The following is a 26,833-nucleotide window of genomic DNA, read 5'->3' on the forward strand; positions in this document are numbered from 1 at the left end:
GTACCACAGTGATACAAACTCATTGAGCCGCCGTACAAAAACCTCTGACTGTAGAGACACGGCTCACTCGCTTTCATGAAAACAAACTTCATCAATAAAATCTGCTGCCTCTGTCATATAAAAATATTTTAAATCTGGATGTAAACTACTCATAATTATAATTATAATGATTTTATTATTACGTAACTGATACTTTTATTTACAGCACACAGGATTATAAATAATGTTAGCATGTTTTATCCCCCTAATAAATTATTGTATATAGCAGTTGTTAGTCTAAGGAAAAGAGTTTAGATTAATAACTTAATAAATCACTCTGATAAACTACTATTCAATGCAATGCTGCCTCACAGGGGCAGATTGTCCTGTGTCCGATTCAGGGTTTGGTCACAAGCCTGGATAAATGCTGCATCAGGAAAACGTTTGCCAAATTTACCATGTAAGACGATAACATGATCTCCATATCAGATTGATTGAGAACAGGGTGAACAACGACCGCTATTGATGCTGGTGGAAATTGGCCTAATGTTGGTCAGCAAGGAAGAAGAAAAAGAAGAGGAGGAGAAGAAGAAAGACAGCAGTCTATGACTGAGAGTAGAGACTTTAAATGGAGTTCTCCTACATGATGATATAATTAGGGATGATCAGAAAGTAGGTGGAGAGTCATCCATTGGTGTGGCTGCAGGCTTTTGGCATGCTGAGGTGAGTGAACCTTCATCAGGGCACACAGAGCGTCTGCATAAATGATTAAATCATTTATATTAGTGCTACGGTGGAATAGCGCTGGTGTCAAAGCTTTTGCAGTTTCATATACAGTATGTGCAATTTACATGGTATCTCAGAGCTGATTTTTATAGGGTATATTTACTCATTCATTCTTGGTAGCTTGGTTTAGCTGGTGGTCAAATTACTTTTCTTTAAAATCAAAGGTGTAGAAAGACATTACTGGGCTAACTCAGTGGATCTTTATGTGCCACTACAAAAAGGTATTATATACAATTGATTTTAATTTGACTTGGTCTGTTTCATCCTCCTCGGGCTAAGCCAGTAGATCTTTTAAAAACACATCTGTTTAGGATTGCCTCGACTGTTCTAGTTAAACTATTTTACTGAAACATCATTAGTTCAACTTTGTAGTCCAACTGTTTTTAAGGTTTGCTTTTAGTTTCTATTTTTCCATATTCTAATTTGTTTCAACATTTTATTCCTACTTGCTTTCATTCTGTTTTTTTCCTGTATTTTAATCATGTAAAGCACTTTGCATTGTCTCTGTACTGAAATGTGCTTTACAAATACATTTGCCTTGCCTTGCCTTATGTGCCACTAAAATAAAGGTTTTACAAACATATGATTCACAAAATTCACAAAATTTACCTAAATGTTAGTACAACAAAATTATCAATTTTAAATACCTTTAAAAATAATGGAGTTTTCCAAAGAATTGTTTAATAAGTCAAATCTAGAATTGCAAAACATTTAAAACAAATGTAAACTTTGGGGTGGTTTATGCTCTTGAAATTATCTAATTTGTCTGCAAATTGAACTTTTAATAAAGTAAAGTACCATTACCACAAAAACTAAATATTGAAAAGATTTGAAATATAAAGAATCAGTGGAAAGATGTTAAAAGTGCAGATTAGGCTAAAAAAATCATTCAAAACAGTTTCAAAAAGTAATCTTAAGAATATTTTCTATAAATCATTTATCAGTTTTTGCACAGAAACAGAATATTTTGACTGAAAGAGCAACTGCAACTTAAAGACCCCAGTTCCTACAGGAATCACTACAGAGCATTTCCATAGAGAGGCACTTTGCATCAGCAGCACCATGCTCCAGTGCTCTGGGAGAGTTTATAGTCCTGAGAGTTGAACACTGGAGGACTGACATCTGTCCTTCGTCACAACAGAAGCACAGAAATCCTCCTCATCAAAAACATGACTTTGATCTGCGTCCTCATCTGGACTCTCCTCTGCTGCTGCTTCACAGGTAAAGTCCAGAGGATCAAACTCCTCTCCTCTATCAACATCTGTCCCTCTGAAATGAAGCCCACAAAACCATCAAGCTGCTTTATGTTTTTGTCTCTGTGTCCTCAGAGTCCAGAGGTCAGGTCACAGTGACTCAGCCTGCAGCAGTGACAGCTGATCTGGGAGGATCTGCCAGGATCCCCTGTAGGACCAGTCAGGATGTTTATTATAGCTTCCAAAACACCAACAACAATGAATGTTTAGCCTGGTATCAACAGAAAGATGGAAAAACTCCTAAGATGCTCTTTTATTATGTCAACTACCCAGCATCAGGGACTTCAAGTCGTTTTACAGGCAGTGGATCAAACTCAGACTTCACTCTGACCATCAGTGGAGTTCAGGCTGAAGATGCTGCAGTTTACTACTGTCAGAGTAATCATGAAATCAGCAGCCAGGCTGTGTTCACACAGTGAAAAACAGTCGTACAAAAACCTCCCTCAGTCAGACTGAACAGAAACTGCAGCTGAATGTCACAGCAGACTCTGACACAGCTCAGTAAATACAAACACACACAGAGAGTAACAATCATTTTATGGAGATCCTCACAAATACATTCACATGAATATTTTACATTATTGCTGGTTTCATGGGAAGCTTTGAAGTTAACTTATATATTTGAATATTTTAATAGACTTGTAAAAACTATGTTGTGGAAGATAAAATTTGACCTGAGATTTAAATAAAATATCAGCATTTTGTAATGTTCTGTTTTGGTTTTTTGATTATGTTGCTTCTCTCATGCCTTTGGGTTTATTTCCTTTGTAGTTTCTGTCTTGTTTTAGGGTTTAGTCTGTATATTGTCTTAAGTAATCCGGTCCTTGTTTTAGTTCTTATTCTGTGCTTAGAGTTTTTTCTCAGTCTTAGTTTTATCCATCTGTCAGTGTCATTATTGTTTCCACCTGCCTGTCGTTGATTAGTCCCTCCCTGTTCACCTGTCTGCACGCCTATTTATTCCTGCCTTAGTTCTCTGCACTCTGCGAGAACGTTTCAACTCATTCCCTACACTGAAGTGATCGGTAAGAGCTTCCCAGCCTCTGCTATGTTTTTGCCCGACCTGTTTTCTGTTTTTGGGGTCCAGCACCTGTTAACCCCGGATTGTGTTCCTGTTTTTCCCCCAAAGTCTGTTAATAAACCTTTTTCTTTGAGCGCAGCTCCGAGTCTGGTTGAATAACGGGTTCACTTTAAACAAACCATTACACATTTAGGTATGTGTTTTAGAAAACATTGTTAACAACCAGATTAAGATTTAGCTATCTTGGCTGAACACATATCCTCAGGTTCTGACTGGATGTTTTTTAAACAGTGATACAATTGTTTTAGTCCTTAACTCTCCAGCTGCTCATTATTTCATAGGCAGTAGATCAAACTCTGACTTCACTCTGACCATCAATAAAGTTCAGGCTGAAGATTCTGTCAGAGCGACACTTTCAACAGCCAAGTTGTGTTCACACAGTGGAAAACAATCAATGAACTAACTCATTCAGACTGAATAGAAACACAACTGATGACTGGTGAAGCTGACGGAATCCAACACATGAGAACATGACATTCTGTTATTGCTTTATCAATAAATAAAAATTTTTTACCCATTTTTATGAAATCAACTAAAAACTAAATTTAAAAACTGTGATATAGTTAGAAAGAAAAAAATGTGAATAGATTTTAATCTGGTTTTCACAGAGGATCAGATGTTTGAATCAATAAAGAAGTAAATCCCAAAATAAACTACACTTGACACAGTTTATATCTGTCAAGTAATTTGTGATAATTAAAAATATAACATTGAATAGATCCTGTTTATCTCAGGGAGTTTGCTTTAAATACAATTGTTATAAAACTGAGAGACAAGTTTGAATGACACAGTCACTGAAGAGGCTTTCAGACATATCTTATGAAGATTTTCAGCTAATTTAGAGGGATTTATGCCAAAGGACAAATGCACTTATGTCAAGATAATGTTATATACTCTTATTTCCTTTTCCTCAGTGGCAGGAACATAGTTAATGAGATCTCTGCCCCCACTTTGTGTTTGCCAGTTCTGCTTTATGGGGATCACACTTAGTAACTTTAAGGAGCACACAGGTCTCTGAGTGTCCAGCAGTCAGACGACTACAGGAGGCGCTGAGGACACTCCTCATGGGAGAGAAAATCTGCTCACACAGATATGTAGAGCTGAATACTGTTAATAAAGCTGTGTCATTTTTTTGAGTCAAACCTGCCAGACAGTTAAAGGTAAGCTCCATGATCATGAACAGCTGTAGATTCCAGCTGCTGTTGTAGTTCCACAAACTTTGTCCTCCACAGAGTCGAGCTCTTCATTAATAATCTTGATAAATGTTGTGTTTATTGTACATATCCTTTAAATTTCTTGCAAACACCCTTAAATATTGAATTGTCTTTAAAAAAGTATTAAAATAATACCTTAAAAGAATATTTGACACATAAACTAACAAAGATAAGATGATGCTCTTCAGTACTTTTGACAGGAGCATCTTTAAGTATTTTTACTGAAATCATAAACTTTTGTCTAAAATAGAGCAAAAAGGAAATTCTAAGCTGTATGAATGCCTAAATTGAAAATGTCCAGTGCAACAGTTCTAGTAAAACAATAAATATATTTAAGTAATAAAGTAAAGCCACAATTATTTTTTGTCAGTTTTATTTCAATCATCAAGTTATACATGAACAGATGAACACTTATGGAAGAAAAACAGAAAAACGATTGAAGAGCAAAAACAGAGCAGTAGCAGAAAAAGACCAGCAAACTCCCAGTGAATGAGCTCAGGACTGGGAACACTGGTCTCTGGTCAGCGTCTGTGTGACTGCAGGCTGGGAGCCCTTGGAGGCCTCACAGGTCACAGAGCCCACCTTCCTCCACTGGTCTGCAGGGAGCCTCAGGGTGCTGCTCCAGCTGTAGAGGCCGTCCTTCTGCAGCACCACTCGGCTCTTGTTTTCTTCCCAGGTGAAGCTGCTGCTGCCGTCCAGCGTCCAGGACAGACTCCAGTCTGAGGGGAAGCCCTTGTTGGCCAGACACATGAGGGTGGCCTTCCCCTGCTGCAGCTCCTCACTGGAGGGGGGCAGCACTGTCAGGGTGGGACGGGCATCACCTAGGAGACACCAATCAGGTCAGAGGACAGGAACTAGAATCTAACAACAGTCATTTAAACTCTTGTCCTGTTAGAGTTGATTTTCTCCATAAAGAAGTTTCTGACAGATGTCTTTCTGCTCTAACAGCCACTCAGCTCACGCTCTGTTTCACTTCCCTTTCAAAATTGTTCATGCATATCAGCTCAGGAAGACTCAGAATACAGTTTGAACTAAAATATATCAGTACTGAAATGTAGAACCAATATATTACGTTTTACCAGATTTTCAAAATAACATCGGTTGTCATTTTCTTTAAAAACAGAATAAATGTTTACATACAGTTCTATTTATCATTTAGTAAAACTTCAAACAAATTTAAACTGTTCAGAAGCTCTGATCAATATCAGAAGGTTTCTCATGTCTATCATCTATACTTGGAGATTATGCTTCAAATAACTCAGTAACAAAATGTATGTTCTTGGACGACTGATCCTTATTGTCATGACAATTACTCTTCAAATTGTTGACATTTTACTTCCAGTGTTGCTTTACACTTTAACCGCTGCTTTATGGTCTTATTTAAAACACAGTATAAGAAAATAATAAAAACAAAGATATAGTTTCTATAGTTTATAGTTCCAAACATTCACAGAGGCTGATTCCACGACCCAAAGTCCTCCACAGACATACAAACTGATTGAGCTGCTGTAAAGAAACCTTTGACTGCGGAAAGACACAGTTTTCATACATTTTCAGACTAAACTAAACCTTCAGCCTCAGATTATTCACCAGAATTATCACAATTTAGTCCCATCCTTTATCAAATTGAGATACTCTAAAGAGACAATTATTACTGAATACAAGCTTTTACTGTGACTTACTTCCAACATTTAGTCTGGTTCCTCCACCAAAAGTCCACCACAGTGATACAAACTCATTGAGCCGCCGTACAAAAACCTCTGACTGTAGAGACACGGCTCTCTGACTCTAGTCAATTTAGATAAAACACCTATAAAATCTGTCTATGTTTCACACTGAAGCAGCTCCTAATCATCTACAAATTGAGATTTCAGATTTTCATTCACAAAAAGACTTCTTTATTTTTCTAAATGTTCTGTTTGTTTGAAACAGAAAATATATATAGTTTTTCGAGGTCTTGATTAAGAAAAATATTGAATAAACAAAAATGTTGTTTATTAAAGATTAGCTTTAAATTTGACTTACCTCCAACATCCAGTCTGGTTCCTCCACCAAAAGTCAACCACAGTGATACAAACTCATTGAGCCGCCGTACAAAAACCTCTGACTGTAGAGAGACACGGCTCACTCGCTTTCATGAAAACAAATTTCTTAAATAAAATCTGCTGCCTGTGTCAGATTCAGATCTTTTAAACCTAGATGTAAACCTGTCATAATTTTAAATATTATAAATTATTATTATTAATTGATACTTTCATTTACAGCAAATAGAATTATAAAGAATCTTAGCATGTTCTATACCCCCTGATAAGTTATTTATATTTATAAGCAGTTTAGATTAATAATTTAATAAATTCTTCTGGTAAACTACTATTCCTTGCAATGCAGCCTCACAGGGGCACAGTGTCCTGTGTCCCATTCAGGGTTTGGTCACAAGCCTGGATAAATGCAGAGAGTTGCATCAGGAAGGACATCCGGTGTAAAACTTTTGCCAAATGTACCATGTAAGACAATAACATGATCTCCATACCGCATTGATTGAGAACAGGGTGAACAATGACCGCTATTGATGCTGGTGGAAATTGGCCTACTGTTGGTCAGCAAGGAAGAAGAGAAAGAAGAGGAGGAGAAGAAGAAAGACAACAGTCTATGACTGAGAGTAGAGACTTTAAATGGAGTTCTCCTACATGGTGATATAATTAGGGATGATCAGAAAGTAGGTGGACAGTCATCCATTGGTGTGGCTGCAGGCTTTTGGCATGCTGAGGTGAGTGAACCTCCATCAGGGCACACAGAGCGTCTGCATACATGATCAACTCATTTATATTGGTGCACGGTGGAATAGTGCTGGTGTCAAATCTTTTGCAGTTTCATATACAGTATGTGCAGTTTACATGGTATCTAAGAGATGATTTTTTTCTGAGGTAAAATTACTCATTCGTTCTTGGTAGCTTGGTTTATCTATTGGTTAAACTGCTTTTCTTTAAAAGGTGTAGAAATACATTGCTGGAGCTAAGTCAATAAATCTTTATGTGCCACTAAAACAGCCTTCAGCTGATCCAAAATACTGCAGCAAGAGTTCTGATGAAAATCAACAAGCGGGATCATATTTCTCCAATTTTAGCTTACCTTCATTGGCTTCCTGTTAAATCAAGAATAGAATTTAAAATTCTTCTTCTCACGTATAAAGCCCTTAATAATCAAGCTCCATCATATATCAGAGCTCTGATTACCCCGTATGTTCCTAACAGAGCACTTCGCTCTCAGACTGCAGGTCTGCTGGTGGTTCCTAGAGTCTCTAAAAGTAGAATGGGAGGCAGATCCTTTAGCTATCAGGCTCCTCTCCTGTGGAACCAACTCCCAGTTTTGGTCCGTGAAGCAGACACCCTGTCTACTTTTAAGACTAATCTTAAAACCTTCCTTTTTGACAAAGCTTATAACTAGAGTGGCTCATGTTACTCTGAACTACCTTTATAGTTTTGCTGCTAAAGGATTAGGCTACTGTAGGACATCAGGGCCTATTTTTCTCACTCTACTGATTTCTACTGTTCTCCAGTCTACTGTTCTCCAGATTTGCATTACATTGAAATGACTGTTGTCATTTCAGCTTTTAACTTTTTGCTCTCTCTCTTTTTTCTTCATAGTAGGTACACCTGGTCTGACGTTCTGTTGACTGTGAAATCATCCAGGGAGGACAGATCACCGACTATTACCATCTAATGTAGAACAGATTACTAGATCAATGTGTGCTTCTGTGCTTTTTGTCTGTCTTGTTGTGTCTCTGCTCTGTCTTCTGTAACCCCCAGTCGGTCGAGGCAGATGACCATTCATACTGAGCCCGGTTCTGCTAGAGGTTTTTCCTTCCCGCTAAAGGGTGTTTTTTCTTTCCACTGTCGCTTCATGCTTGCTCAGTATGAGGGATTGCAGCAAAGCCATGTACAATGCAGACGACTCTCCCTGTGGCTCTACGGTTCCCCAGGAGTGAATGCTGCTTGTGGGGACTTAGATGCAATCAACTGGTTTTCTTATATAGGAACATTTTTGACCAATCTGTATAATCTGACCCAATCTGTATAATATGATTGAACTTAACTTTGTAAAGTGCCTTGAGATGACATGTTTCATGAATTGGCGCTATATAAATAAAATTGAATTGAATTGAAATTGAACGTATAAAGCCCTTAATAATCAAACTCCATCATATATCAGAGCTCTGATTACCCTGTATGTTCCTAACAGAGCACTTCGCTCTCAAACTGCAGGTCTGCTGGTGGTTCCTAGAGTCTCTAAAAGTAGAATGGGAGGCAGATCCTTTAGCTATCAGGCTCCTCTCCTATGGAACCAACTCACAGTTTTGGTCCGTGAGGCAGACACCCTGTCTACTTTTAAGACTAATCTTAAAACCATCCTTTTTGACAAAGCTTATCACTAGAGTGGCTCATGTTACTCTGAACTACCTTTATAGTTATGCTGCTATAGGCTTAGGCTACTGGAGGACATCAGGATCTAATTTTCTCACTCTATAGAGTTCTACTGTTCTTCAATTATGCATTACGTTTTGTTATTTCTGCTTTAACTTTCTGTTCTCTCTCTTTTATCTTCATAGTAGGTACACCTGGTCTGGCATGCTGTTAACTGTGACATCATCCAGTGAAGACGGCCCAGCCGCTATTACCATCTAATATAGAACAGATTACTAGATCAATGTGTGTTTCTGTGCTTTTTTGTCTCTCTTGTTGTGTCTCTGCTCTGTCTTCTGTAACCCCCAGTCGGTCGAGGCAGATGACCGTTCATACTGAGCCCGGTTCTGCCGGAGGTTTTCCTTCCCGTTAATGGGGAGTTTTTCTTCCCACTGTCGCTTCATGCTTGCTCAGTATGAGGTATTGCAGCAAAGCCATGTACAATGCAGACGACTCTCCCTGTGGCTCTACGCTTCTCCAGGAGTGAATGCTGCTTGTCGGGACTTTGATGCAATCAACTGGTTTCCTTATATAGGACATTTTTGACCAATCTGTATAATATGATTGAACTTAACTTTGTAAAGTGCCTTGAGATGACATGTTTTATAAATTGGCGCTATATAAATAAAATTAAATTGAATTGAAATAAATTAAAGGTATTACATATGATTTTGATTCGACTTGGAATGTTTCATCCTTTTCATTCACAAAATGTACCTAAAGTTTAAGACAACAAAATTGTAAAATTTAAACGCCTTTAAAAATATTGGAGGTTTTCAAAGAATTATTTAATAAGTCAAATCTATAATGGCAAAACTGCGGCGGAGTTTGGATGAACTTTCTTCTGATTAGGACAAAATTATCTTTAAAGGTACCATCCAATCTATTGTACCGACAGAGAGCCTTTCACAGTGATTCATACTTACTCAAGCACCATTGAAACAAATGTAACTTTGTGGTGGTATATGCTCTTGAATTTAGGTCATTTATTTGCAAAGTAAACTTATAGAAAAGTAAAGTAACATTACCACAAAAACAAAATTTTGAAACAATTTGAAATATTAAAAATATGAAAGATGTTAAAAGTGCAGATTGGGCCCGATAAATTGTTCAAAACAGTTTCAAAAAGTAATGTGAAAAATATTTTCAATAAATCATTAATCGGTTTTTGCACAGAAACACAATATTCTGACTGAAAGACCAACTGCAACTTAAAGATCCCAGTTCCTACAGGAATCACTACAGAGCATTTCCATAGAGAGGCACTTTGCATCAGCAGCACCATGCTCCAGTGCTCTGGGAGAGTTTATAGTCCTGAGAGTTGAACACTGGAGGACTGACAGCTGTCCTTCATCACAACAGAAGACACAGAAATCCTCCTCATCAAAAACATGACTTTGATCTGCGTCCTCATCTGGACTCTCCTCTGCTGCTGCTTCACAGGTAAAGTCCAGAGGATCAAACTCCTCTCCTCTATCAACATCTGTCCCTCTGAAATGAAGCCCACAAAACCATCAAGCTGCTTTATGTTTTTGTCTCTGTGTCCTCAGAGTCCAGAGGTCAGGTCACAGTGACTCAGCCTGCAGCAGTGACAGCTGATCTGGGAGGATCTGCCAGGATCCCCTGTAGGACCAGTCAGAATGTTTATGTTGATTCCAACGGCCACTATCAAGCCTGGTATCAACAGAAAGATGGACAAACTCCTAAGCTGCTCATTTATTTTGCCAGCACTCGAGCATCAGGGACTCCAAGTCGTTTTACAGGCAGTGGATCATACTCTGACTTCACTCTGACCATCAGTGGAGTTCAAGCTGAAGATGCTGCAGTTTATTACTGTCATAGTGGTCATTACATCAACAGCCAGTGGGTGTTCACACAGTGAAAAACAGTCGTACAAAAACCTCCCTCAGTCAGCCTGAACAGAAACTGCAGCTGAATGTCACAGCAGACTCTGACACAGCTCACTAAACACAGACACACACAGAGTAACAATCATTTAATGGAGATATATTTCCTCACAAATACATTCACATGAATAGTTCACATTATTATTGCTGGTTTCATGGGTGTCAGGACTCAGCTGGCAGGGCCATGCAGCCTGTTGCCATCTTTGCTTCATCCACAGGTGTTCGCGGTTGGCTGGTGGGCGGAGTAGGCGCACCTGCAACTCGTCAGCAGCACCGGAGCTGCACTATAAGATCTGCACTCGGACAGCGGGTGGATGCCTGAGTGTTACCGTTGTGGTATGCCTACCAGCCTCGACCTCACGCCATTTAGACTTTGCTCCCTCGCTAAACCGCTACCCTTTGTGTCTCCCAGGTACCTCCTCGTGCTCCTTCGTCCTCCTTCGAGCTCCTCAGTCCTCTTCGTGTCGCCTCTTGGGATTTCCCCGTTCATCTTGAGTGGAGCTTTGCTTCTCGGACGAGACGCACTCCCGACGACTCCCAGGTTCCATCCGCTGTCCTGAATCCTCCGGTGCTGCTCGGACCTCTCGCCCCGCTCTCAGCCGCCCGGACACCTACGACCAACATTCAGCTGAGTCCACACTGCCGTCCTCCCCGGTCGGGTTTCTTGCACCTCGTGGTAAGCTTACGTTCCCCTGAATACTTTCCTTGGGGCTTTTCCTTCCCAGAATTAATGTTCTTCCCTTACCTCCAGATCGACCTGGTCCCCGCCGCCCGAGTTCCTGCCCGAGCATCTTCCAGCCCGCAGATTAGCTTCGCCGCCTAGCATTCTCGCCTGTGTAAACAATAAACCTTTTAAACTTACCTGTCGTTACCGAGTGTGTTTCTGCATGTGGGCCCGACATCTCAAGGCAAACATGACAATGGGAAGCTTTGAAGATAACTTATAGGTTTGAATATTTTATTAGACTTTTAAAAACTATGTTGTGGAAGATAACCTGAGATTTAAATACAATGTCAGAATTTAGGCACGCATTATAGAAAACATTGTTAACAACCAGATTAAGATCAGAATCAAGTTTATTGCCAAGTAGGTTTGCACTAACAAGGAATTTGACTTGGTGCAGACAAAAAATAAAATAAAATGTGTATATATATATATATATATATATATACACTCAGTAAATTGTGCATTAATGTAACGCAGAAGCTTGTAAGTCCAGAACGGGGAAGAGAGACAGTGTCCAGTTTCACAGGCAGCTCTTGGCCTTGTTCATAACACTGGTAGCAGATGGGGGGGGGGGGGAAAAAACTGTTCTAGTGGCGTGAGGTTTTTGTCCTGATGGACCGCAGCCTCCTGCCAGAGGGAAGTGTCTAAAGCAGTCTGTGACTGGGGTGCGAGGGATCAGCCACCATCTTCCCTGCACGCCTCAGAGTCCTGGAGGCATACAGGTCCTGGAGAGATGGAAGATTACAGCCAATCACCTTCTCTGCAGACCGGATGACACACTGCAGTCTGTCCTTGTCCATAGCGGTGGCACCAGCGTACCAGATGGTGAGGATGGACTCAATGATGGAGGAGTAGAACTGCACCATCATTGTCCTTGGCAGGTTGAATTTCTTCAGCAGCCGCAGGGAAGTACATCCTCTGCTGGGCTTTCTTGGTGAGGGAGTCATCTAGGTCCTGGGAGATAATAGTTCCCAGAAAGCGGAAAGACTCTACAGTGTCAATGGTGGAGTCACAGAGGGTGATGGGGGAAGCTGAGGCTGAGTTTTTCCTGAAGTCCACAACCATCTCCACTGTTTTTACAGCGTTGAGCTCCAGGTTGTTATCCCTGCACCAGGTCACCAGATGGTCAGCCTCCCACCTGCAGGCGGACTTGTCACCATTAGAGATAAGTCCGATGAGAGTGGTGTCGTCCGCGAACTTCAGGAGCTTGACAGACTGGTGACTGGAGGTGCAGCTGTTGGTGTACAACAGCTGCATATTTAGCTCTCTTGGCTAAATATGCCAAGAGAGCTGACTAGATGTTATTTAAATACTGATACAATTGTTTTAGTCCTTAACTCTCTAGCTGCTCATTATTTCATAGGCAGTAGATCAAACTCTGACTTCACTCTGACCATCAATAAAGTTCAGGCTGAAGATTCTGTCAGAGCGACACTTTCAACAGCCAAGTTGTGTTCACACAGTGGAAAACAATCAATGAACTAACTCATTCAGACTGAATAGAAACACAACTGATGACTGGTGATGCTAAATGAATGCAAACACATGACAACATGACATTCTGTTATTGCTTTATCAATAAATGAATAGTTTTTGACCAATTTTTATGAAATCCACTAAAAACTAAGTTTAAAAACTACAATATAGTTGGAAAGAAAAATTTTAAATAGATTTTAATCTGGTTTTCACAGGAGATCAGATGCTTGAATCAACATAGAAGTCAATCCCAAAATGAACTACACTTGACACAGATTATCTGTGTCAAATTATTGGTGGTCATTAAGAAATATAACGTTAAATAGATCCTGTTTAACTCAGGGAGTTTGCTTGAAATACAAATGTTATAAAACTGATAGACAAGTTTTAATGACACAGTCACTGAAGAGGCTTTCAGCCATATCTTATGATTTAGTTGCATTTCTGTCAATTTTCAAAACTTATTGCTGGGAAAATGAAATTACATAAAATTAAATATCACAACTGTGAAGCAAAATAAAACCGTTCAAACAGAGCTGACAGCTCTTGTTGATTGACCTTTGGTTGTTTTACAACCATGAATCAGTAATGAACCAGAGGTGAAGTCACTGACTCAGCCTGCAGCAGTGAGTTCATCTTTGTGAGGGTCAGTCAGCATTAGAAATCAGAGCAGCCGCAGGTTGAATGTTGGAAGATACCTTGGCTGGTTCCAAGAAAGAGGCGAGAAAATACCCAAAAAGTAAGTATTTATTAAAGCAGTGAAACTCAGTTATTGGGTCAGGGTTAGTGACTGATGGACATAAAACATTTCACCATCAGTCAGACTAAGAAGAAAATGTTGCTGGCAGCTTCAGCAGTCAGGTGAAAATGAGCCTTTTTACACAAATTCTTTGGTTCTTTCCTACATCTCCAAACATCTCTCTCTCTCTCTCTCTCTCTCTCTCTCTCCCTCTCTCTCTCTCTCTCTCTCTCTCTCTCTCTCTCTCTCTATATATATATATATATATATATATATATATATATATATATATATATATATATATATATATATATATTATTTCATCAAGAATAAACAGTCATGCTGCTTTGATCTTCCTGAGCCTTTCTACTGAAATGTAGAACCAATATATCATGTTTTTACCTGATATTCAAAATAACATTGATTACCATTTTCTTTAAACAGGGAATAAATGTTTATATATAGTTCTATTTATCATTTAGTAAAACTTCAAACAAATGTATACTGCTCCTGTCTTTCATCAATACTTTGAGATTTTCCTTCAAACAACTCAGTAACAAATTGTATGTTCTTCGATGACTGATCCCTATTTTCACAATTAGTCTTCATATATTCTTGACATTTTACTTACAGTGTTGCTTTACTTTAATCCCTGTTTTATGGTCTTATTTAAAACACAGTATGAGAAAATAATAAAAACAAGTTCATGATCCCAGCTCCTAAAGTACGGAGCCCTAGAGGGGTCATTGCAAAATGTTTTGCATGTTGAGAGAATGTGCGCTCGTTTTACTAAATTGTGCTCTCGTTTAACTATATTGTGCACTCATTTTACTAAATTGTACGCTCGTTTTACTAAATCGTGTGCACAATTTACTATATTGTGCTCTCGTTTTACTATAGTGTGAGCTCATTTTACTAAATTGAGCTCTCATTTTAAGCATAGTAAAACGAGGGCACAATTTATTAAACGAGTGCACTATTTACTCAAACGAGCACACGATTTCCTAAAACGAGAGCACAATTTAGTGAACAAGGTTATAGAACATTGTGTGCACGATCTACTTAAACGTGGCCACAATATGTAAAACATGCACTCAATATTGTCTTGACACATGTAAACATGAGCACGTTATAGTATATTCGAGATATCGATCTACCAAAACGCACCTACGAATAATTAAAACGTGTGCTCGAATAAGTTTTATTAATTCGAGGAATCAATTAAAAGAAAACGTGCTCACGTTTTATTAATTCGAGGGTTCAATTAAAGGAAACGTGCTCAAAAATTATCACAACCTGAAAAAAATATCACTTAAAGTGAGCTCTCCCGTGCTCCATACTAAAGGAATCACTACAGAGCATTTCCATAGAGAGGCACTTTGCATCAGCAGCACCATGCTCCAGTGCTCTGGGAGAGTTTATAGTCCTGAGAGTTGAACACTGGAGGACTGACAGCTGTCCTTCATCACAACAGAAGACACAGAAATCCTCCTCATCAAAAACATGACTTTGATCTGCGTCCTCATCTGGACTCTCCTCTGCTGCTGCTTCACAGGTAAAGTCCAGAGGATCAAACTCCTCTCCTCTATCAACATCTGTCCCTCTGAAATGAAGCCCACAAAACCATCAAGCTGCTTTATGTTTTTGTCTCTGTGTCCTCAGAGTCCAGAGGTCAGGTCACAGTGACTCAGCCTGCAGCAGTGACAGCTGATCTGAGAGGATCTGCCAGGATCACCTGTAGGACCAGTCAGGATGTTTATTATAGCAGTCCATACCACTTTTTAGCCTGGTATCAACAGAAAGATGGACAACCTTCCAAACGGTTAATTAATGCTGCCAGCTATCGAGACTCAGGGACTTCAAGTCGTTTTACAGGCAGTGGATCAAACTCTGACTTCACTCTGACTATCAGTGGAGTTCAGGCTGAAGATGCTGCAGTTTATTACTGTCAGAGTTTTCATGTGATCAACAGTCAGTATGTGTTCACACAGTGAAAAACAGTCGTACAAAAACCTCCCTCAGTCAGGCTGAACAGAAACTGCAGCTGAATGTCACAGCAGACTCTGACACAGCTCACTAAACACAGACACACACAGGGTAACAATCATTTCATGGAGATCCTCACAAATACATTCACATGAATAGTTCACATTGAAATTGTTTTGCAGGAAGCTTTGAAGTTAATTTATAGGTTTGAATACTTTAAAACACCTGGAAAAAAATTTTTGTGGAAGATAAAATTTTAACAAAGATTTATTCTAAATGTCAACATAGGTCCATGTGGAAGAAAACATTGTTAACAACCTGATGAAGATTTATCTCTCTTGGCTGAACACATATCCTAAGGTTCTGATTGGAGTTTATTTAAACAGTGAAACAAATGTTTTTGTCTGAATGTCACCTCACGACACAATATAGCTTTAACAGAAATAAAATTTAAAAAACTGTATATGAGCCACATATTGGACATTAAACAGCTTGGTTAGAACAGAAAGTGAATTAAACTCTCTAGCAGCTCATTATTTGGCCAACAGAAGAGTTTCAGGGACTTTAAATGGTTTCATAGGCAGTAGATCAAACTCTGACTTCACTCTGACCATCAATAAAGTTCAGGCTGAAGATTATGTCAGTGTGACACTTTCAACAGCCAAGTTGTGTTCACACAGTGGAAAACAATCAATGAACTAACTCATTCAGACTGAATAGAGACACAACTGATGACTGGTGAAGCTGACTGAATGCAAACACATGAGAACATGACATTCTGCTATTCCTGTATTAAGCAATAAATGGTTTTAAATCAATTTTTTTTTATCTGCCACAGATAAAGTTTAAACATTACAATACAGTAAGAAGGAATAAAAGTGCAAATAGATTTTAACCTGGTTTTCACAGGATCAGAAGTTCATCCCCCAAAAAAACTTGATTTGACACAGATTAAGATAAATATGTGATCATTAATAAATAACATTAAATGGACCCTGTGTATGTGAGTCCTGACCACTGAGCTATATAATACACTGGAGTGCTGATTTTTGCCGAAAAACTGAAGTCACTGGCCGCCATCTTGCTACTCCCTACTCTCACAGAATCCCATAGGATTTGGTTGCAATAACAAGCAGTTTTCTGACTGTGTGAAAACGTTTCATAGATAATTCTACAGTCAGTGGATGTACTAACACTATCAACTACTCGGAAATTAGGTCCTGAAATATTTTAGATGTCATTCATATTAAATATATATGTATATATAAGTATGTGTATATGTATATATGTATATATATATGTATACACATATGTAAATATATGTTTTTGTATATTGTTATTTATATATTTATAAATGTTAAACATATATATTTAAATGAATAAAATGCAAAATATTTCAGCACATGACTTTCTCAGTACTAGATATTTTTAGAACATAACATAAAAGTATATGGCATTTGATTTTAAAAGTCTTAAGCCCCCCCTGAACATGAGAAAATCCTCGTTATTTGATGCTGTAGCGCACATATTCCCTGGTTACTGGAGGGAAATAGGGAGTACCAATATGGCAGCTGGTGGCTTCAAAGCGACTCGTTCAAACAGACGGTGATTAGCACTCCAGTGTATTATATAGCTCAGTGGTCCTGACTCGAATCTGATAGCAGGGAGCTAAAGGTCATAAACTCTGAGTTTAACTGTAGTGCTGCTCTCTCAGGAGGTTGGAGGAAATATCCTGACATGTAGCAGGAGATGCAGATTAATAAATACATGACAAATGTTTCAGCAGAGAAAAGGAGGCGTTATGAGCTGTAGAGCTGAGCTCCATGTGACTGACTCTGTGTGTTTGCATATGTGTCCTGCCTCTCTGCTCCCAGCTGTTAAGAGGTCAGTGTTGATCAGTGGCTGTCCAGGCCTTTCAGAGCCACTGACACACCAGCAGCACAATGATGATGTCACTGACTCTACTGCTGACCACCCTGGGGCTCCTGGTTCACGGTGAGACTCTGTTTTATAAACTCTTTGTCTGAGATCTAATCAGATTCACTGTGAAGATGTTCTACTGTGATGGAAAAGAAACACATAGAAACTAATCATTACTTACATTCTTTAAGCTTTATTATTGTCTTATTACTATATTCCAGGTTCATTAGGCGAAATCATCCTGACTCAGACTCCAGGATCTCAGGCTGTTGTTCCAGGACAGACTGTCTCCATCAAATGTAAAGCCAGTTCAGGTGTTAGCAATGATTTACAGTGGTACCTTCAAAAACCTGGAAAAGCACCTAAGCTCCTAATTTATGATGCTACTTCGCGTTGGTCTGGAGTTTCTGATCGTTACAGTGGAAGTCAGTCTGGAACTGATTTCACTCTGACCATCAGCAGAGTTCAGGCTGAAGATGCAGGAGTTTATCACTGTCAGCAGGATTACAGCTTACCGTTCACACAGTGATACAACGTCGTACAAAAACCTCCCTCAGCTGCAGAGGAACTGATCCACAGCTGCACTGAAGCAGAAGTTGTACTTGTAATGATGCTCATCAAACTGTGTTCTGACGCAAACTGTTCTATTTAAATCATACGGTTATTATCAATAGCTATGTTTACACGGACAAAAGTAAACAGAATAAAAGGGGAATCGGAATAAAAAGCTTCATGTAAACAAGTCAATCGGAAAATGATGATCAGATTAAGCTCAATCAGTATGAAATTCTAATCTGAATGAGAGGGGTGGTTTATGCCGATTGATAATCCGATCAACATGCATATAAACACTATAAATGTGCATATAAATGCTTGTCAGGATCAAGTTATTCCAAATGTGGCAAACTGAATGCACATGTGTGCCAGATGTAAACATGGTGTATTTCCGCATTGGTGAGTGGCGGGAAATACATCGGGAAGCAAAACTGTCGGGGCTCCCAATACAACCTTTCTGTTCAAATAAATAAAAGAGCTCATAATTGTTTACTAAGTTTCAACCGTAATCAGAACCTTGTGCAAGTCCATTCAGGACGCTCGGAACACAAATGAACTCCTATAATACTGCTTTGATTACGATTTTTTGTTGTTTAACAAAGACGGAAGTATTTATTCTGTGTTTTTTTTTCTAGGTGAAATTTGATAACTCAGAGTGCTTCTATTCTGAATAAAGCCGGGTGAATATACTCACACATTATGATTATGATCATATAAACGGTAATCAACATGGTTCTGGTTAGGGCGTGACGATATGGCCAAAAATTACATCACAATATATTTCTTTAGTTCGGTCAATACAGTATGAATACAATATCGATTTAAACAAAATAAAAGCCTTGGAAAGATTGCAAAGAATGCCCACTTTAGACGCATGTACACACTTATGACAATTACTTTGCCATGTTTCTAAAACTCCTCCAATATAACATTTTAGAAATATCTGCCTTAAAAATAGAAACCACATGAGTCAGTGACAAATGCTGTAATCACAGACTGTATGTATTTGGAATTATCGGAAATATCATATCACATTTATTGAACTCCTTAAGCCTGCGAGACCCCTTTAAAGTGGGCTTGAGCTCTTTAGCAACAATAACGCGGTTGTAGCTCACTAACTGAGATCGACACACACTTATCATATGTCCACATCTTCATCTCAGACTCCTCTACAAAAGTATCTACGAACTATATATTAACATTCCACATTTTCAATTTCAAGAATAAGTTTTAAAAACATGTGCCTGAATGGCACAGAAACAACGGGGGTCCGCCTGGACTTTTTTCAATCTAAACATATATACATTCTCAATTCCTTGTTTTGTGGACACCAAACCTGCTACAGATCTAACAAAGATGTTGTAGTTATTGTGTTTATGTCTCTCTTTACAGCAAAAGTTCTGTATGTAAGCATTTGTTTGTTTTTGTTTGTTTTGTTTTTTGTTAGGTGGAATTTACTTTTTGGGGATTTAAATCTCATTTACTCTGTCCAAGAATAATTTACTCTCAGATTTTCACATCAACATCATCCTCCATGACCTCTATGTTAGTTTATAACAAGATTAGCATATATGACATTTAAATATCTGGAAAAAGTCCTAGAAAACATGTTCATAAATTCATGTGACTCCAGAGTCCCTGCTGGACTCAGCCAGAGCATTTCCATAGAGAGGCACTTTGCATCAGCAGCACCATGCTCCAGTGCTCTGGGAGAGTTTATAGTCCTGAGAGTTGAACACTGGAGGACTGACAGCTGTCCTCCATCACAACAGAAGACACAGAAATCCTCCTCATCAAAAACATGACTTTGATCTGCGTCCTCATCTGGACTCTCCTCTGCTGCTGCTTCACAGGTAAAGTCCAGAGGATCAAACTCCTCTCCTCTATCAACATCTGTCCCTCTGAAATGAAGCCCACAAAACCATCAAGCTGCTTTATGTTTTTGTCTCTGTGTCCTCAGAGTCCAGAGGTCAGGTCACAGTGACTCAGCCTGCAGCAGTGACAGCTGATCTGGGAGGATCTGCCAGGATCCCCTGTAGGACCAGTCAGAATGTTCATGGCTCTAACTGTTTAGCCTGGTACCAACAGAAAGATGAACAACCTCCCAAGCTTCTCTTTTATTATGTTGGGAATCGAGTATCGGGAACTCCAAGTCGTTTTAATGATGGTGGATCAAACTCTGACTTCACTCTGACCATCAGTGGAGTTCAGGCTGAAGATTCTGCAATTTACTACTGTCAGAGTTATCACAGTGATAGTGTGTTCACACAGTGAAAAACAGTCGTACAAAAACCTCCCTCAGTCAGGCTGAACAGAAACTGCAGCTGAATGTCACAGCAGACTCTGACACAGCTCACTAAATACAGACACACAGAGTAACAATCATTTATGGCAATATTCTTCTTCACAAATACATTCACATGAATAGTTCCCATTAATATTATTGGTTTCATGGGAAGCTTTGAAGTTAATTTATGTATTTGAATATTTTAATAGACTTGTAAAATCTATGTTGTGGACAATAAAATTTGACCTGAGATTTAAATAAAATGTCAGAATTTAGGTATGCATTATAGAAAACATTGTTAACAACCAGATTAAGGTTTAGCTCTCTTGGCTGAACACATATCCTCAGGTTCTGACTGGATGTTTTTTAAACAGTGATACAATTGTTTTAGTCCTTAACTCTCCAGCTGCTCATTATGTGGCCAACAGCAGAGTTTCAGGGACTCTAAATGGTTTCATAGGCAGTAGATCAAACTCTGACTTCACTCTGACCATCAATAAAGTTCAGGCTGAAGATTCTGTCAGAGCGACACTTTCAACAGCCAAGTTGTGTTCACACAGTGGAAAACAATCAATGAACTAACTCATTCAGACTGAATAGAAACAACTGATGACTGGTGAAGCTGACTGAATGCAAACACATGAGAACATGACATTCTGTTATTGCTTTATAAATAAAACCAAAGTTTTTGACCCATTTTATAAAATCTACTAAAAACTAAGTTTAAAAGCTACAATACAGTTAGAAAGAAAAAATATAAATAGGTTTTAATCTGGTTTTCACAGAGGATCAGATGTTTAAATCAATATAGAAGTTGATCCCAAAATTAACTACACTTGACACAAATCATTTGTGTCAAGTAATTTGTGATCATTAAGAAACATTACAAAAATAGATCCTGTTAATCTCAGGGAGTTTGCTTTAAATATAAATGTTATAAAACTGAGAGATAATTTTTAATGACACAGTTGCTGAAGAGGCTTTCAGCCATATCTTATGATGGTGTTCCGCTAATTTAGTAAAATTTCTGTCAATTTTCAATTTTCAAAACTTATTGTTGTGAAAATAAAATTACATAAAATTAAAAATCACAACTGTAAAGCAAAAATAAAAATAGTTCAAACAAAGCTGACAGCTCTTGTTGACTGACCTTTGGTTGTTTTACAGCATGAACCAGTAATGAACCAGAGGTGAAGTCAATGACTGCCTGCAGCAGTGAGTTCATCTTTGTGAGGGTCAGTCAGCATTAGAAGTCAGAGCAGACGCAGGTTGAATGGTGGAAGATACCTTAGCTGGTACCAAGAAAGAGGCGAGAAAATACCCAAACCTCCTTTAGATAAAGCTAACAGCAGAGCATCAGGGACTCCAAGTTGTTTACAGGCAGTTGATAAAACTGTGACTTCACTCTGACCATCAGTGGAGTTCAGGCTGAAGATGCAGCAGTTTACCACTGTTTGTAAAAAGGATGTGAAAAGTAAGTATTTGTTAAAGCAGTGAAACTCAGTTATTGGGTCAGGGTTAGTGACTGATGGACATGAAACATTTCACCATCAGTCAGACTGAGAAGAAACTGTTACTGGCTGCTTCAGCAGTCAGGTGAAAATTAGCCTTTTCACTCAAAAACATTTTATGTAAATTTTTTTGGTTCATTTTTGGTTCTGACTGGTTTAAATCTCTAGACTCTGCCATTTCTAGATTTCTTTGGAAAGATAAACCCCCACGTATTAGCTTAAAGACAATACAGAAGACTAAAGACAGGGGAGGATTAGATCTGCCTAACTTCCATAACTATTACTTAGCAAATAGGCTACAATACATCTCTAAATGGATAAAAAATAGTCTTTTAGATGAGCCTTGGTTAGATATAGAACAGGAAATGTGCAATAATATCATGATTTCAGATCTGCCGTTTATAAGCTCAAATATAAAACGGCATACATGCTTCAAATATATCAACATTAGTTCTACTCTGACAGCATGGTGGGAGTTCCTCAAAATGACAAAGTCATCCCTTATCCCATGCAGTCGTACACCTATCTGGAATAACCCTGATATCCTACAAAATAATAAAATGATAAACTTTACATAAAGGTATTAAATATCTGGAACATCTACTTGACGGAACCGAGTTCATCAATTTTGCTAAACTAAATATGCAATATGGCATTAGTAAAAATAAATTCTTGGAATATGAACAACTTAAATCTATAATTAAAAATAAATATAAGCATATTAATGGTGGTTTACAAGTCCCAACTAATATAATAGAGTTCTTAGATTTAACCCCCCCCCCCAAACTACTGTCTAAATCATACAGGACACTGACTAAAATAGATGATTCGATATCTCTTCCTATAATGAAGTGGGAAAAAGATTTATCAGGCACCTTTGAACAAAATTTCTGGGCTCAGACATGTCTAAGAACTTTCAAATTGACTAGAAACACCAACTTACAACTAATACAATACAAAATCCTTCACAGAGTACATTATACAGGACAAAGATTATTCAAGATGGGTCTGGCACAATCTAATATCTGCCCACACTGCATAGGCAATCATCCTGATAATTATTTTCATGCGTTATGGTTATGCACACCAGTCCAGAGGTTCTGGACACAGATATGTAAGGACTTATCAAGGTGCTTGAGCTGTAAGATTACACCATCCCCATCAGTTTGCCTGCTCGGTAATTTTGAGGAAAGTCCTCTGAAAAAAGAAATAGTTTACATGGTTTTTACTGCTTTATGCATCGCAAAGAAAACTATCCTCATGAATTGGAAAAGTAAACAAAATCTCAGTATCAATCAGTATAGAGATCTTTTGTTGGATCATATTAATCTAGAGACAGCATCTGCTTCCACATCTGATTGGTCTTTTTGGGCTCCTCTGATCAACACCATCACTTAGTGGAATAGGGGGCGGTGGGTTGCTTCCTGCAGGGCGCAGTGGCTGGATGGAGGGGTTCCTGGGGCCCTGGGGGCACTTGGAGTAGGGCGCCTGGTGGATCCGGCTCCGGGGTCTGTTGCCCCCATCTGGGAGGAGTTTGGGAGGCCTACGGGTGGCCTACAGCAGCCGCTTGCGGCGCTCTTTGGGAGCTGCGTGTTGACGGACGTGGGTTACTGACCTGGTAGCTGTGCTGCCGCTGGGTGGGGCCGGGGTGGGTCTGGGGGTCTGGGGTCCCTGGAGCGCGCCGCCCTCGGGCGCGGGCCCCGGCGGGGCCTCGGGGGTTCCGGTTCCGGGGGGTGTGCCGCTTTTGGTGTGGGCCGGCGCGCGCCCGGGTGTCTGCCCCTGCACGGGGCCTCTGGTGCGCTGGGGGGCCTCGGGGCCCGTTGAGCTGGTAGGGGGGCATGGTCATTAACACCTCTGGGCAGATGCTCTTTATTGGAAAGGCACTCTGCCAGTGGGGGGAGGGGGAAAGGAGGGGGAGTAGGGATCTACCCAGCCTGGATGTCTACTGTCGAATGTATGGTGAGTTGTTTGAACGTTAGTGTTGGGGAGGGATTAAATCCACGGGTGGGGGGGGGGGGGGTTGGGGGGGGTTGACGTTCTGGTGGGCTTGTGTCCGGCCCCCTGTCCCGGTCCTGGTCCGTGTCGTCTTCCGGTGCGGGTTTCACCTGGGGGGTGGGGTTGGGGTGGCTCGTGCGGGCCGGCTGGCCAGGGTCCCCCCCCTCTTATTATTATTATTATTATTATTATTATTATTATTATTTATTTATTTATTTATTTATTTATTTATTTAGTTTAAGTAGGCTTGGTGGGTGGGCTGGGGGGGGCTTAGGTGTTGGTCCTGGTGGGTGGTTGGCTGGCGGGCCCTGCGGCCTCTCCCTGGCCCCCGGGCTACGGTGGTGCCGCTGGCGAGGCCCCCTTCTCTAGGTGGGGCTTTCGGGGAGCGGGGGTGCCTATTGGAGTCAGTAGGGGAGCTGGCTCCCTGGGTTGGCTTCCCAGTCATTTGCTCCCCATCCCCGGACTCCTCCCTCTGCCTGCTCCATCACGCCGCCACACATGCAGGTCATGAGGGAGGGGGCGTTACTGGAGGTTGCCACTTTCTGGTGACGCCCCTCTCCCCAATTTTATTTTGCATCTTAGACACTTTCACTTCAAACATTTTTCACATCACACACTCATATAGGCCATGGTAGGGGGGGGGTGGGGGGAAGACGTCTGGGAGGGGGCTTATGTTGTGTGGGCCTCACCTCGGACGGCTCCCTTCACCTCCTCTCCCACTTAGACATTGAGGGTTCTGGGCAGTCACACGGAAGGGGTGCACTGGCAACAGCTACCTTCCGAAAGGGGGGTGGGCTGTGCCGTGCATCCCCTTCGGCGCTCCCAGTTTTTAAACGCACTTGAGAACAACATGCAACAACACAACATTTGAGCAGGCGTAGGGAGGGTCGGGGTCTTCTGCACACCCCCGTTCTCCGATGGAGGCAAGGAGTCTGGGGCCTGGAGGAGGTGCGGGCCACTGTGTCCGGGGTCTTGGCGGGGGGCTGCGGTGTGCAGTCAGCGGCCTACCAGGTCTGGGGCTGATGCCTCCGCTCCCCCCAGGGGGCGGGGGGCAGGGATGGCAAGGGTAAGGTGGGGGGAGGGAGTGGGTTTATTAGGTATTTAGGGGGAGGGGGGGGCTCTGGCCGGGTGGCTCGTGCGGGTCGTGTTGGCCCGCCCTCTTGGGGGGGCCCGGTCCGGGGGGCGTCTGGTCGGGGGCCGGGGCCGGGGGCCGGGCACAAGCAGTCGTATAGTCGATTTTGGGTGTCCCCCCCCCCCCCTTTGGTCAGTGTTGGATGTGAGTGTTATGTGGGAATGTGTGTACAGCGTCTTTTTTTTTTTTTTTTTTTTTCTGTGTGTGGCGAGTGGGGCACAAGGCACAAGGGAGGGATGGGGTGAATGAGTTTTTTTTTTTTTTTTTTTTTTTTTTTTTTTTCAGGTATGGGTGTGGTCCGCTCCCTCTCCCAAGAACATCTCAAGTCTCCGATAGGTGCGGAGCCCATCCCCCCACGTCCTGCCCTCCTCCACTTCGTTGGCGGGCGCCTTGGCCCCCTGGCGCATTAGTTGGCTTCGGGTTTGGGGCGGGTTCCCGGGCGTGCGCCGGCCCGCTCCTGGCGGCCTCTTCGCGGGGCCTGGCCCCCCGGGGGGCGGCCGGGGCCCTCGTCGCGGGGGCGGGGCGCCCCTGGGGCCTCTGGCCCTCAGGGCCCATGGCCGGGACCACTTCAGCGGGGCTGGCTGCCGGCGGAGCCCACGGGCTCGTCTCCGCGGCTCTTGAGGGCGTCGGCATTGCGGTGGCTGGGGGATTTCCTCGGGGTCGTCTCTGCTCCTTCCTTGGGGGGGGGTTGCAGATATCCTGTGTCGGCCCCTCCTGGGCGACCTGCTTTAGGGACCCCTTTGGGAGTCCGGGGTTACGGGTCCCCTGACGCCTGCCTCTGTGCTCGGGGAAGGTGGGTCTTTGGTTCTCCACAATCACTATCAAGCTATTTCTGGATAATCTTCACCTAAACTAGTGCACTTTCACATCTCCCACAGGTGCTGAGTCCCAGGTATTAAGTGTTCACTTATATACAGTAATCTTATAATTTATTTATTTATTTATTTATGTTGTGTCACTTTCTTTTTTTCAAATATCACATTACACATGTCAGCTTACATAATAATATATATGATTTAGCAATGGCATCTAGGTGTTATTAGAGTGTATCTGTTGCTTTATGTCTGTTGGTTGTGCTGTTCTTTTTGTGTCTCTTTCCAGGTGATGGAGCAGACAGAGGACATTTTATCATTCTCTTCCTTTTATCTCCTCTTTCTTTCACCTCTACTCTTTTTTTTTTTCTTTTCTTTCACTTTTTGTTCTTCCTTTACTCTCCCATTGTCATGTCCATATAATTTGAAATTCTCCTTGCAGGAATTATAATAAAGCTATTTACAAGCATAAATCAAGTGGAGCACTATGGCGAAAGCTGTTTGCTCCACTTGTAAAAGCAAAATCTGTCGAGCTCCATCTGGCATTGAGATATCAATTCCTATTGCCATAGTGCTAGACAGGACACTGGGTAAAAAAAAAAAAAAAAAAAAAAAAAAAAAAAAAAAATTTTTGGTTCATTCTTACATCTCCTGACGTAGACTGCAGGGGTCAGCTACCTTTCTGATGAGGTGTGCCATCTAAAAATGCCACAGAATGCCACATAAATGGCTGCATTAACACATTTATTAATGCTGTATCAAGTTATACACCACAGAAAACAACTATATTTATTGACATGTGTTGACAAAGTCTAGATCAACTTTTTTTAAAATACTTTTGTCCATATTGAGTCCACCATAACAGTAAAAGAACCATACAACAGTAAAAACAAATATTCTTTCCATGCTCGGCTCAAATAATGATGAGAAAAACAAACTCTGTAAACGTGTGGATGTAATCACCACTGCAAAAATTGGTCTAAATATAGGTGGAAACTGCTTGAGATAAATGTATT

General features: G+C 40.7%; 1 long non-coding RNA gene and 2 gene segments (V, D, J or C); 2 read left to right on the top strand and 1 right to left on the bottom strand.

The window, feature by feature from the left end:
* Window positions 1-4,666: 4,666 nt before the first annotated feature.
* On the bottom strand, window positions 4,667-6,784 carry LOC110369246. The segment is given in 3 exon segments: window positions 4,667-5,131; window positions 6,336-6,367; window positions 6,705-6,784. Coding segments are annotated over 3 exon segments (438 nt in total).
* A 4,055-nt stretch (window positions 6,785-10,839) lies between these two features.
* Window positions 10,840-11,538, top strand: LOC118565311. The gene is made up of 3 exons (XR_004932306.1): window positions 10,840-11,013; window positions 11,090-11,353; window positions 11,429-11,538. It is a non-coding gene; the product is annotated as an uncharacterized LOC118565311 (long non-coding RNA).
* A 5,887-nt stretch (window positions 11,539-17,425) lies between these two features.
* Window positions 17,426-20,354, top strand: LOC118565477. The segment is given in 3 exon segments: window positions 17,426-17,600; window positions 17,747-18,050; window positions 20,048-20,354. Coding segments are annotated over 3 exon segments (663 nt in total).
* The last annotated feature ends 6,479 nt before the right edge of the window (window positions 20,355-26,833 follow it).

This window comes from Fundulus heteroclitus, chromosome 13, assembly GCF_011125445.2.
Source record: "Fundulus heteroclitus isolate FHET01 chromosome 13, MU-UCD_Fhet_4.1, whole genome shotgun sequence".
NCBI classification, from domain to species: domain Eukaryota; kingdom Metazoa; phylum Chordata; class Actinopteri; order Cyprinodontiformes; family Fundulidae; genus Fundulus; species Fundulus heteroclitus.